Source organism: Oncorhynchus mykiss, chromosome 28 (genome assembly GCF_057628025.1).
Source record: "Oncorhynchus mykiss isolate SJ-2025 chromosome 28, ASM5762802v1, whole genome shotgun sequence".
NCBI classification, from domain to species: domain Eukaryota; kingdom Metazoa; phylum Chordata; class Actinopteri; order Salmoniformes; family Salmonidae; genus Oncorhynchus; species Oncorhynchus mykiss.
This window is the reverse complement of record NC_143049.1, coordinates 12,855,419-12,868,160: the sequence shown is the minus strand read 5'-3', so window position 1 is coordinate 12,868,160 and position 12,742 is coordinate 12,855,419. Positions and strand designations below refer to the sequence as shown.

The following is a 12,742-nucleotide window of genomic DNA, read 5'->3' as shown; positions in this document are numbered from 1 at the left end:
CAATGTTGACCTAAATGACTAATGATGATAAATACAATCCACCTGTGTGTAATCAAGTCTCTGTATAAATGCAACTGCACTGTGATAGTCTCAGAGGTCCGTCAAAAGCGCAGAGAGCATCATGAAGAACAAGGAACACACCGGGCAGGTCCGAGATACTGTTGTGAAGAAGTTTAAAGCCGGATTTGGATACAAAAAGATTTCCCAAGCTTTAAACATCCCAAGGAGCACTGTGCAAGCGATAATATTGAAATGGAAGGAGTATCAGACCACTGCAAATCTACCAAGACCTGGCCGTCCCTCTAAACTGTCAGCTCATACAAGGAGAAGACTGATCAGAGATGCAGCCAAGAGGCCCATGATCACTCTGGATGAACTGCAGAGATCTACAGCTGAGGTGGGAGACTCTGTCCATAGGACAACAATCAGTCGCATATTGCACAAATCTGGCCTTTATGGAAGAGTGGCAAGAAGAAAGCCATTTCTTAAAGATATCCATAAAAAGTGTTGTTTAAAGTTTGCCACAAGCCACCTGGGAGACACACCAAACATGTGGAAGAAGGTGCTCTGGTCAGATGAAACCAAAAGTGAACTTTTTGGCAACAATGCAAAACGTTATGTTTGGCGTAAAAGCAACACAGCTGAACACACCATCCCCACTGTCAAACATGGTGGTGGCAGCATCATGGTTTGGGCCTGCTTTTCTTCAGCAGGGAAAGGGAAGATGGTTAAAATTGATGGGAAGATGGATGGAGCCAAATACAGGACCATTCTGGAAGAAAACCTGATGGAGTCTGCAAAAGACCTGAGACTGGGACGGAGATTTGTCTTCCAACAAGACAACGATCCAAAACATAAAGCAAAATCTACAATGGAATGGTTCAAAAATAAACATATCCAGGTGTTAGAATGGCCAAGTCAAAGTCCAGACCTGAATCCAATCGAGAATCTGTGGAAAGAACTGAAAACTGCTGTTCACAAATGCTCTCCATCCAACCTCACTGAGCTCCAGCTGTTTTGCAAGGAGGAATGGGAAAAAAATTCAGTCTCTCGATGTGCAAAACTGATAGAGACATACCCCAAGCGACTTACAGCTGTAATCGCAGCAAAAGGTGGCGCTACAAAGTATTAACTTAAGGGGGCTGAATAATTTTGCACGCCCAGTTTTTGATTTGTTAAAAAAGTTTGAAATATCCAATAAATGTCGTTCCACTTCATGATTGTGTCCCACTTGTTGTTGATTCTTCACAAAAAAAATACAGTTTTATATCTTTATGTTTGAAGCCTGAAATGTGGCAAAAGGTCGCAAAGTTCAAGGGGGCCAAATACTTTCGCAAGGCACTGTATATACATTTTTTTTGGGGGGGGGGGGGGGGGGGGGTCATTTTAATTGAAAACAATCACAATTAAACAAGTACTTAATTGTTACCCAGAAATGATTTGACATTGAGATGACCTTGAACACCACCCCTCTCTATGAAAGAAGTGGTTTGATGAAGATGTCTTTAAAAAAATGTCATCATATCAACGACTTTCATCAGACTGAGACATAACAACCTGGTTTTAATTTGGCTCCGAAACATTTCTAATTGTGTGTTGTGTTGTTTCGGCAGGCCTGGCGGGGCTGTGAAATTGAAGACTGGGTCCCTCACACCTATGAGGATCTGGAGGGTCTTCCCTGCATTGTCATCCTCACTGGAAAAGACCCCCTAGGAGAAACCTTTCCAAGGTACTACTGACATGACAGCATCTACATCTGCCGTAGAAGGTGCATCGTCAATTGGATTGACTTTGTAGAATCGATTAAAATCCTCCACTTCACCTTTATACTGGTTCTTTCCCCCTTAGGTCCCTGAAGTACTGTGACCTGCGTCTGATCGACTCCAGCTACCTGACACGTACGGCCCTGGAGCAGGAGGTGGGTCTGGCCTGCTCTTACGTGTCCCTGAGGGTGGTAAAGGAGCCCTGCAGGTCCATGGCCCCCAAGAACCCAGAGACAGACAAGACCAGTGGCCCTCAGGACCCAGACCTAGAGCTGCACATGGACCTGGAGAGGCCCCAGAGCAACAGCAGCGCTGCTACCAGAGGCCCTGGTAGGTCGCTGGACAAAAGTGACCCAACATGTTTAGGAAATGGGGACGAGATGATTGTTGTAAGGGTTTAGAATACTGCGTAGTGATGGTGTTACAGTTGTGTTTATGAAATCATTTTGAAATACTGTACTATGAGTCTGAAGTCTCTCTCTCACCGCCCCATGCCTCTCCCTTCCTCAGGCTCTCTGGCAGAGAACAGGGTCAGCTCCTCTGACATCCCTGACTCCTCCCAGAAGCCCTCCACCTCCTCCTGCCCCCCTGGAGGCAAGGCGGGCAGCATCATGATGGAAGACGGGACTGGCACGACCTCAACATCCCCCCGTCGGGTCAAACAGGAGTGTGACTCCCTGGGCAGTGCCACCTCCCGCCCTTCCAACGCCCCTCCCTCTTTCTGCTCCTCCTCCTCCTCTTCCTCCTCCTCCTCTTCGACCCAGCACCCCAGCCAGTCTACGCAATGCGGCCTGGGCAGCAAGTCGCCTCGGGTCTCTCCCCGGACTGTCATCCTGTCGCGCGCTGCCTACAACCTCCTGGCTGGAGAATCAGGGAGCCAGCTGAGCTCCTTCTCCCTGCTGCCTCACGCCGATGTGGGCTGGAGCAGCCCGCTGAGGCCCCTCTTCACCCCTAACTTACAAGGGTCAGAGCAGAGCCTCTTCTACAGACAGTGGACCGTAGCCAGGCAACATCATGCCGACCACGAGGCCCCCCCAGGGCCACACCCACGACGCCTGCTGCTCAGCGGGCCCCCACAGGTTAGAGACCATACACATATTAATACATCACCTCTTGTCTATCAATGACAGCTTCTCTCCTGTACAAGTCATGCATCGTATTCTAGAGCGGCATGCTGATATTCATTTTCCTCACTTATCCCTCTTCAACCAAAATAATATTGACCTAGTTGTATGGAGTCCTAACAGGCCATTGTGTATAATGACGGTATTTGAATGGATATCGCAGATTGAGTGGCAATGGCTGCATGCCATTGAGTGATTGATTGAGTGTCAGTGGTAAAAACCAGATAGGTTGTGATCGGTTGAACAGCTCTGTTTTGTCACTCTGATAGGTGGGGAAGACGGGTGCCTACCTGCAGTTTCTACGCATCCTGTTCCGTATGTTGATTAGACTGCTTGAGGTGGATGTGTATGATGAAGAGGAGCTGGAGGAAGGTGAGGAGAGCAGGATCCCCTAGTTAATCTTTTCTTTATCTGTCTGTTCCTCTCTCTCTCCCTCTTTCTCTCTAATTTTCTCTCATACTGTCTTAGTCGAGAAACTGAGGCTGATGTCAATGTATGTTGTATCGTTCTCTTCTAGCGATGACGGATATGTCCGAGGCCACACCCCCAGCCAGCACCCAGTGGCCAGACATTGAGGAGATCCGCAAACTGCCCTTCGACCTCTTCCCCAGAGACCCTAAATTCAGGAGGGCCAGCACTGTTTACAGTGACAAGATGCCAAAGGGCTTGAAAGGTTAGCAGAAATAAACTCTTATTCCCATCCCTGTCACTGTAGGAGGAAGCTGCCCTTGTTTCCCTGATTCAGGGTCAGATATTGCTGCGCCTTCTACCTCGACTTCTACCTCAAGCATCACTGTCTATGTATATTGTACATGCAGCTTTGTCCCATAGCATATGGGTATAACTGTAATGTTTGTCCACGCAGATCCTAAACTGGAAGGAGAGAGCAAAATGCCTGTGAAGAGGGAAACTGTGTCGATACGGCTGAGTATGTTTGCAGCCCACAATGCATTTCACCATTGTGATCAGTGTCACCATTACTGTGAAGCCAGCCCAGCCACACAGGTGAGTACACAGGGAGGGAAAAGAGCCTTGTACAGTATTTAGATATTAATAAACGGCCCTGGGAAGGAAAGGGTAGCTAGTTTGTCATTGTGAAGAGATAATTTGTCTCAAGGGAGAACTTGATTTATTGGCTTAACGCCTATTGCTGCGTTGTTTGGTCTCAAGCCCCTCCCCCCTTTTCTAAACCTATCGAAAAACCACGTCCAGCTTGTAGAACGACTGGTGTGCTGAGCGGGTCAGCCTTTTGTGCTGAGACGTGTGCTGACCGGTGCAGCTCTGTCTGTACTGGAAGTGTACATGTGTGTAATAATGTGTGTTATGCGTGTGTAATGTGTGCGCAACCATGTGCGTGGTTGTGTTTGTGTTCAGCTGTCGGAGTGCACATTCCACGCCTTCACGTTCTGCTCGTCCATGCTGGGAGAGGAGGTGCAGCTCCACTTCATCATCCCCAAGGCCAAGGAGCAGCACTTTGTCTTCAGCCAGCAGGGCAGTCACTTGGAGAGCATGAGGCTGCCCCTCATCTCTGCTAAGGTAAAGGGTGATGGGGGAAATCAGTGGGGATTGGGGGAAAACCTTGAGACAGCCCTCGAGTTCTAAGAATGTTTTTTATTTGATTTTTTAACCGTTATTTTACCAGGTAAGTTGACTGAGAACACATTCTCATTTACAGCAACAACCTGGGGAATAGTTACAGTGGAGAGAGGAGGGGGATGAATGAGCCAATTGTAAACTGGGGATGATTAGGTGACCGTGATGGTTTGAGGGTAAGATTAGGAATTTATCCAGGACACCGGGGTTAACACCCCTACTCTTACGATAAGTGCCATGGGATCTTTAATGACCTCAGAGAGTCAGGACACCTGTTTTAAAGTCCCATCCGAAAGACAGCACCCTACACAGGGCAGTGTCTCCAATCATGTTGTGCCCAAGATGAATGTTATCAATAGTGACAAGGAATGTTCTCATCCTTCAGCTTCTGTAATCAGTGCATTCTATGTGCTTAAATGAAATAGTGCCATAAGCAACACAGGCACACACATCATCATGTTACAAGGAGTTGCCACATTTCACACACAGCGCGAACTATGCACCTATGTGTCTCTCGTTCGCTCACTTCAGTTGTTTGATGCTACCAGGCCCTAGCCTAGTGGAACCAGCCTGATAGCTCAGTGGTCAGTCTGCTTGATCAGGCTACCTGCACCGTAGCCTGCTGCACTATGCGTCTTTAACTACAGCTCTCCTTCTCCCATCCCAGGACCTCAGTCTGTTGAAAAGTCCCATCTTCACCCCGACCACGGGGCGCCAAGAGCACGGCCTTCTCAACATCTTCCACGCCATGGAAGGCACCGACCACCTCCACATCCTGGTGGTCAAGCAGTACGAGATGCACCACTACAGGAAATACTGGCCCAACCACATCCTGCTGGTGCTTCCTGCCATGTTTAACAGTGCAGGAGTTGGTGAGTGTTTGGGCCCCTGGGTATAGTTTCCCCTAGGTACATATCTAGGATCAGCTTCTCCTCCCTCAATCCTAACCTTAACCATTAGTTGGGAAAATGCAAAAGTGACCCAAAATCAGCGTCTAGGGGAAACTTTGCTATACTCCGAGTGTCTGGCAATCAGTCATTTAAATAGGTTAACTCATTTTATTGGTTTATTATCCTCAACCCTGCTTGGAGAGTTGCAGTACTACAGGTTTTTGTCCCAGCATAGTGCTCAGTAAGGTGTTTCCCTGCTGAGCTGTAGCATTGAGGCCCATAGTCGTTTGTGATAAAACACTCAAAGAAACCATAGAGTTGCCTTGTGATGTATAAACTATATTTAGGCATTTGTTTAATTATACACAAATGTATTTTACGTTCTTAGTTTGCCCAGTAGCTTATCTCTCTCTCTGATGATAATGATGCATCTACAGCAGTCTGTGTAAAATTCAAGAGATATACTGTGTCTATATTGCCATCTGTTGAGTAAAGCATGTTTGGACACATAACTATAGTAGGTACTTGAGATTTGAATATGGCAGGAACCAAAAGGGAAGGGCCTGGCCAATGAGAAAACCAGCAGGCCAGTAGTCTGATATATGGATCCACCATTTAGGTGTGTAGTCTTTCTGGATGGACCAATAGTGTTGCAGTACAACAAGCACATGCCAGGTGCGGTAATAGGGGCATTGGGTAAAGGCTGACCAACAAAGTAAAACTTGGAATTCAGGTCAAAGTTCAGACTGTCATGTGAGTTGGAGCTTTAGAGTTGGAGGTGAAACTCTGTGGTAGAGTTCTTGGGTCAGTGGTTGACTAATGTTTTTCTACTGTGACCAAACAAGCTGTAACTATGGCCCACTTAAAGCTGTTGGAATTGACCTTGGTCATAACTAGACACCAGACTTTTTCCTGGTCAGGTCATGTGGCCAGGCAAATAAATGAAATATCAGTGGGTCTCCACCAGCATATGTACTGTATCATTATAGTTATTATGGGGCGGCATCCCATTAGGGAAGTAGTGTGTCCCAAATGGCACCCTATTCTCTGTATAGTGCACTACTTTTGACCAGAGCAACCACTGTCTGGGATGCAACCGCTGTCAGTAACATAGCAGTAACATTACTGTCGTACCTGTCCCAGGGGCGGCTCGGTTCATGATCAAGGAGCTGTCGTACCACAACCTGGAGCTGGAGAGGAACCGTCTGGAAGAGCAGGGGGTCAAGAGGCAGGACGTCTGGCCCTTTATAGTCATGATGGATGACTCCTGTGTGCTCTGGAACTCACACCAACCCCAGGACAGCAGCAGGTATGGGTTACAACAGACCCAGCAAACCAAAACAGGTTCTGTGAACATTCTCAGAACATTTATTAGGTTGCCCCAAAAAGTTCTAATAACCCCAAAATTGTCCAGTTGTGCTGATTAATATATAGTGTTTGTATAAAACATTCACCTGGTGTTGTAAGAACGTTCCCAGTGTAACGGTTGTCGTCCTCCTCTTCTGAGGAGGAGTAGGAAATATCGGACCAATATGCAGCGTGGTAAGTGTTCGTCATATTTATTTAATGAACACAGAAAACAAGCGAATAAAAGAAAAAACTAAACAGTCCCGATTTGGTGAAAAACACTGAAACGGAAAATAACCACCCACAAACGAGAGTGGGAAAACAGGCTACCTAAAAATGGTTCTCAATCAGAGACAACGATTGACAGCTGCCTCTGATTGGGAACCATACCAGGCCAAACACATAGAAATGTAAACACAAGAACACAACATAGAATGCCCACCCCAACTCACGCCCTGACCAACCTAAAATAGAAAAATACAAAAGGAACTAAGGTCAGGACGTGACACCCAGAACATATTTTTTTAAATATATATATTTCAATGTTTTTGGGATGTTATCAACCTAATGTAAGATAAAACCCTAACTGGAACTTAATGGGAAAGTTAGCTAATGTCCTGGGAATGTTCCCGGTTTGCTGGGGGAAACTAACACATGCACTCACACAAAAAACACCCCAGAAGGAGTCCAATTATTGGTCCATGGCTATCCATCAGCAATGAATTCTCAGAAAGAACCGTATATATCTGGACTCCTCTATCAACAACAATACTAATATCTGTCTCCCCCGCTCTTCCCTGTCTCCCTCAGTGATATGGCAGACACCGGGCCCAGTCTGACCAACGTGTCTTTAAAGACGGTGCTGCAGCACATGGAGGCCACTCCTAAGATCTCCCTGTATGCCGTGTGCGGGGCCCGCAAGTGGAGCAGTGCCCTGGCCCGCCGCCTGCCAGCCTTGCCCTTCTCCCGATGCCACCTTCACGACTTTGTCATGCTCAACGTTGAGCTGACGCAGAACGTCCAGTACGACCTCAACAGGTACAGTTGTGAGGAGGTGGATTTCAACCTGAGAGCCAACAGCAGTGGTCTGCTGCTCTGTCGCTTCAACCACTTCAGCTTGATGAAGAAACAAATTCTCTTTGGAGGACACAAGGACTTCCTGGTCAAACCCAAACTCATTGTGAGTGTCCTGCTCCTCCTTTTTTCTACCTCACCTCCTGGTCTGAGATATATATATATATATTGTGTGTGTGTGTGTGTGTGTGTGTGTGCGTGCGTGCGTGTGCGAGTATGTGTGTGTAGTCTGAAACATAGGATGACTGACTAACGCCTACCCTGCTCCCCCTCTAGGTGATGGAGAACCCAACCCCCATCAGCCCATCCCAGTACATCTGTGCCCCAGACAGTGAACACACCCTCCTGGACGCCCCGGCTCAGTTCCTCCTGGAGAAGTTTCTCCAGAGTTGCAGCCACAGACTGTTCCCCAAGGCAGTACAGAACAGTAGCAACCCCGTGCTGTCCATAGACAGCTACCTCAACATAGGCCCTGAGGTAAGATCCAACCCCTAGACAGCTTCCTCAAAATAAGCCCTGAGGTAAGATCCAACCCCTAGACAGGTTCCTCAAAATAAGCACTGAGGTAAGATCCAACCCCTAGACAGCTACCTCAATATAGGCCATGAGGTAAGATCCAACCCTTAGACAGCTACTGTACCTCAACATAAGCCCTGAGGTAAGATCCAACCCATAGACAGCTTCCTCAAAATAAGCACTGAGGTAAGATCCAACCCCTAGATAGCTACTGTACCTCAACATAAGCCCTGAGGTAAGATCCAACCCATAGACAGCTGATGTACTTCAACACAGGCCATGAAGTATGCAGCAACTCAGTGCTGTCCATAGACAGCTACCTCAACATAGGCTTACCATGAGGTATGGTGGAGAGAATGTGAAATCTTGATATTCATGTGTCCAACTCATGCATTGATTTTCTGCTACATAGATTAATGTAAAAAAAAATCAGCCCAGCGCAGGATTACGGTGAGAACAGATCCCACAAACTGTTTCCATGATTAAAAGTCCCGACGGAGATGGTGGAGACGTGACTGTGCTTTCTGCATCCCCAGGTGTCAGTGTGCTACGTCAGCTCCCGACCACACTCCACTAACCTGGACCACCAGGGTCTGGTCTTCAGCGGCCTGCTGCTCTACCTGTGTGACTCCTTTGTCGTCTCTGGCCTCCTCAAGAAGTTCAGCTTCCTCAAAGGTAACTGATGCTACTTCAATGTTGTTGTTTTTCTTAGCCCTTATGTGATGTTAAGTGTAACCTCATCCCGAGTTGCTAAACCATAACCAATATTGGGAGGTTAAGTCAATGTAAAGTATGTGAAGCCAAGGGTTATTCATCTCCAATTAAATTAACTTCATTGATGCCACTTTTCGGATTTGTTCTGTATTGCAATACATGCATATACAGCAGGAAAACCATAGCACCTTTCTGATTGGTTCCCTGACCTATGGCCTCTGACCCCTCACCCCTGACCCTGTCCATAGGTGCCACGTTGTGTGTGATCTGCCAGGACCGTAACTCCCTGCGTCAGACCATCGTACGGCTGGAGCTGGAGGACAAGTGGCAGTTTCGTCTGCGGGATGAGTTCCAGACAGCCAACTGCAGCGAAGACCGGCCCCTTTACTTTCTCACAGGACGCCATGTTTGACCCTGAGACTGCTGCCAGACCTGCCCAAATGGCCCTCCTGTCCCATCCACCCTAACCAGACAGAAGGATACACACTAACCACTGATCTCAGACCAGTTAACAATCACAACGATTCCCTGTCTGTTAGGGGGATACAACCACTGTTCTCAGATCTGTTTAGCCGACCTCTTGTCACACAGACCCTGATTACGCAGGAGTATAACATCTGTTCTCAGACCAGTTAACAATCACAATGATGTCAGGAGATCAGAGAGGAGTATTGGGGGCACATCAAGGCCAAATAGCCCAAAAAATGGACACGTGGCCGTCATCAATTTATTTTATTTATTTTATTTTTTATTTTACCTTTATTTAACCAGGTAGGCAAGTTGAGAACAAGTTCTCATTTACAATTGCGACCTGGCCAAGATAAAGCAAAGCAGTTCGACAGATACAACAACACAGAGTTACACATGGAGTAAAACAAACATACAGTCAATAATAAAGTATAAACAAGTCTATATACAATGTGAGCAAATGAGGTGAGAAGGGAGGTAAAGGCAAAAAAAGGCCTTGGTGGCAAGGTAAATACAATATAGCAAGTAAAACACTGGAATGGTAGTTTTGCAATGGAAGAATGTGCAAAGTAGAAATAAAAATAATGGGGTGCAAAGGAGCAAAATAAATAAATAAATTAAATACAGTTGGGAAAGAGGTAGTTGATAGGGCTAAATTATATGTGGGCTATGTACAGGTGCAGTAATCTGTGAGCTGCTCTGACAGTTGGTGCTTAAAGCTAGTGAGGGAGATAAGTGTTTCCAGTTTCAGAGATTTTTGTAGTTCGTTCCAGTCATTGGCAGCAGAGAACTGGAAAGAGAGGCGGCCAAAGAAAGAATTGGTTTTGGGGGTGACTAGAGAGATATACCTGCTGGAGCGTGTGCTACAGGTGGGAGATGCTATGGTGACCAGCGAGCTGAGATAAGGGGGGACTTTACCTAGCAGGGTCTTGTAGATGACATGGAGCCAGTGGGTTTGGCGACGAGTATGAAGCGAGGGCCAGCCAACGAGAGCGTACAGGTCGCAATGGTGGGTAGTGTATGGGGCTTTGGTGACAAAACGGATTGCACTGTGATAGACTGCATCCAGTTTGTTGAGTAGGGTATTGGAGGCTATTTTGTAAATTACATCGCCAAAGTCGAGGATTGGTAGGATGGTCAGTTTTACAAGGGTATGTTTGGCAGCATGAGTGAAGGATGCTTTGTTGCGAAATAGGAAGCCAATTCTAGATTTAACTTTGGATTGGAGATGTTTGATATGGGTCTGGAAGGAGAGTTTACAGTCTAACCAGACACCTAATGTGGATGTGATGTCTTCTCCTCCTACAGTATGAGCTCCTCCACAACGCTGCGCTATGTTTGGAACAGAAGTGGTTGGACAGTGAGTTTTAACTCAGACTTGTGTTGGGGTCTGTCCCTAATCTGAGCCTGATTCAAATTCAAAGACTTTACTGTGCAAAAATCGGCATTGTCAGTGAACTTCTGTATATGTTGACGTATTTCTGGCTGCAAAAAGGGACTCTCGTCATCGATAATGGGACTTATTGAAAGATGGTAAACGTGGCGCTGTGGCGAACACAGCTCTTGTCGGGATGTCCCGTCACGGACATACACTTTATCTCAGTTTTGAAGGGAGAGGCAGCAACGAGTTGCCCGTCGCTAAAGGAAAACTACTGCTTTTCTCTCTTGTCTTCAGTGTCAAGTGTTGTTACTTATTAACCATTGTAATGTTGTTGATAACCCTGAAATGAGCCACAAAAGACATCCACATCTGCACCTTGCCTCCTCTACTCTCCTCTCCTCTCGCTAAAATCCCACTCCGTTGTTAGATTACTAGTGTAAATATGATAGATTCTGGAGTGTATTAGAACTCTATCATCTAGGTCTAGTATATCCATTTCTATGCTGCTCAGTCAGAGGAAAAGCGTGTAGTTGATATCTAAGCCACTGTGTAGTGTACAGTCCTGTCCACTTACATTTGACTGGCAAGCCACCGTAAGGGATCCTGTTGCTCTTGTGCCTTCATATTGCAACATGTTGTCCCTAACTGAACTGTTCCTATGACAATGTCTTTTTGATCATCTAACTGAGCCAATCAAATGGAGCGAGGGAGAGCAGGAAGAGACCTGTTGACCAATCAGTTAGCTCTAAAGGCTTGATGCTCAGATACAAAGTACAATTCTATTTCATGTTATGCGGAGGATGTATATATCCCAGTAGCTCCTACTACTAGATGAGGATGCTATAGAAAGAGCAAAGCTTCAGTGGCACCTCTATCTGTCTTGCTATTGACTGTGCCTGTGGCCTTGTTTATGATTGTAATATTACTCAGTGATCTGTTCTCTGTGCCTGACAGTATAGATAGATGGCTTAGGCCTCCCCCCATATACCTTAATTCATCCAGTCAACTGACTTACAGTTGCAGGGTTTTCACACGAAACTATGGATAATCAGAGAGTGGGCGTGGACTGCTGTCATCATCAGATTAATACTGTAGGTCAATTCATCTTCCTGAAAGCAGGTAGGAATGGTTTTTATATGTTACTGCACAGGGTCATCCAAAGAATATGCCTTATTAAGTGAGGTTGTTACATAGATCACTCATTTGCAGTGAAGGGTAATATTGTAATAAGTCTTACAATGGAGAGGCCAATCCAATTGAAGAAATTGTGACGAAACATCTGTCCGGTTGGGGTTAAGAGGTTAAGTTGGATGTGAGGACAACTGTCTGTTGTTAAAAGCTTTGTTTACATTATTAATATATTCAAATCAACCCCGTTACGGCTCGCGGAGGGTTTCTGACCATTTTTGTTTGTATTGTGTCACGTTTAGCGGTAATGTTTGGGTGTCATGATGATGGCTTTCTGTCTGCATTTTTGTGTGTTTGCCAGCCAAGGCGCAAAGAATCTACCTAAGATTTTACCTTCTTACCGTGTACTGGCTTTTCTCATGTCAGATGATTCTCATCATTTTTTTTTTTCCTTCATGAAAATCATGTCCTTTACATGAGAGATTCTTATTTATTTGAACAAGCATTTTGGACTGATAATCGTATGGAAGTGTAATAATATTGATTGCATGCTGACTGAGCGAGCTCAAATCAAGAAAGCGTAGCCTCTTCTGAAAACCATGGACGAAGGCTTTGCACAAGACAAAGAGCTCCTGAGTCTTATCTACTGAATGTTGAGGGGTAGGAAATGTGAACTTGCACTATACAACTTGCCAGCAGCAACAACCAAAAAAGTATTGATCATTGTCATCAGAACTGTACGGG

General features: G+C 46.0%; 1 protein-coding gene across 1 annotated transcript in view; it reads left to right on the top strand.

Moving 5' to 3' along the window:
- The window catches only part of greb1l (GREB1 like retinoic acid receptor coactivator), a 43,838-nt gene extending 34,099 nt beyond the window's left edge, over positions 1 to 9,739 (top strand). Inside the window, exons 21-33 of the mRNA XM_090225401.1 lie at positions 1,614 to 1,729; positions 1,849 to 2,093; positions 2,274 to 2,842; positions 3,157 to 3,259; positions 3,405 to 3,560; positions 3,753 to 3,892; positions 4,262 to 4,423; positions 5,148 to 5,352; positions 6,514 to 6,679; positions 7,528 to 7,897; positions 8,068 to 8,268; positions 8,844 to 8,982; positions 9,270 to 9,739. Of these exons, the coding sequence (XP_090081527.1) occupies positions 1,614 to 1,729; positions 1,849 to 2,093; positions 2,274 to 2,842; positions 3,157 to 3,259; positions 3,405 to 3,560; positions 3,753 to 3,892; positions 4,262 to 4,423; positions 5,148 to 5,352; positions 6,514 to 6,679; positions 7,528 to 7,897; positions 8,068 to 8,268; positions 8,844 to 8,982; positions 9,270 to 9,433 (2,736 nt within the window). The 3' untranslated portion in view covers positions 9,434 to 9,739. The remainder of the gene's footprint in view (positions 1 to 1,613; positions 1,730 to 1,848; positions 2,094 to 2,273; positions 2,843 to 3,156; positions 3,260 to 3,404; positions 3,561 to 3,752; positions 3,893 to 4,261; positions 4,424 to 5,147; positions 5,353 to 6,513; positions 6,680 to 7,527; positions 7,898 to 8,067; positions 8,269 to 8,843; positions 8,983 to 9,269) is intronic.
- Positions 9,740 to 12,742: the final 3,003 nt, after the last annotated feature.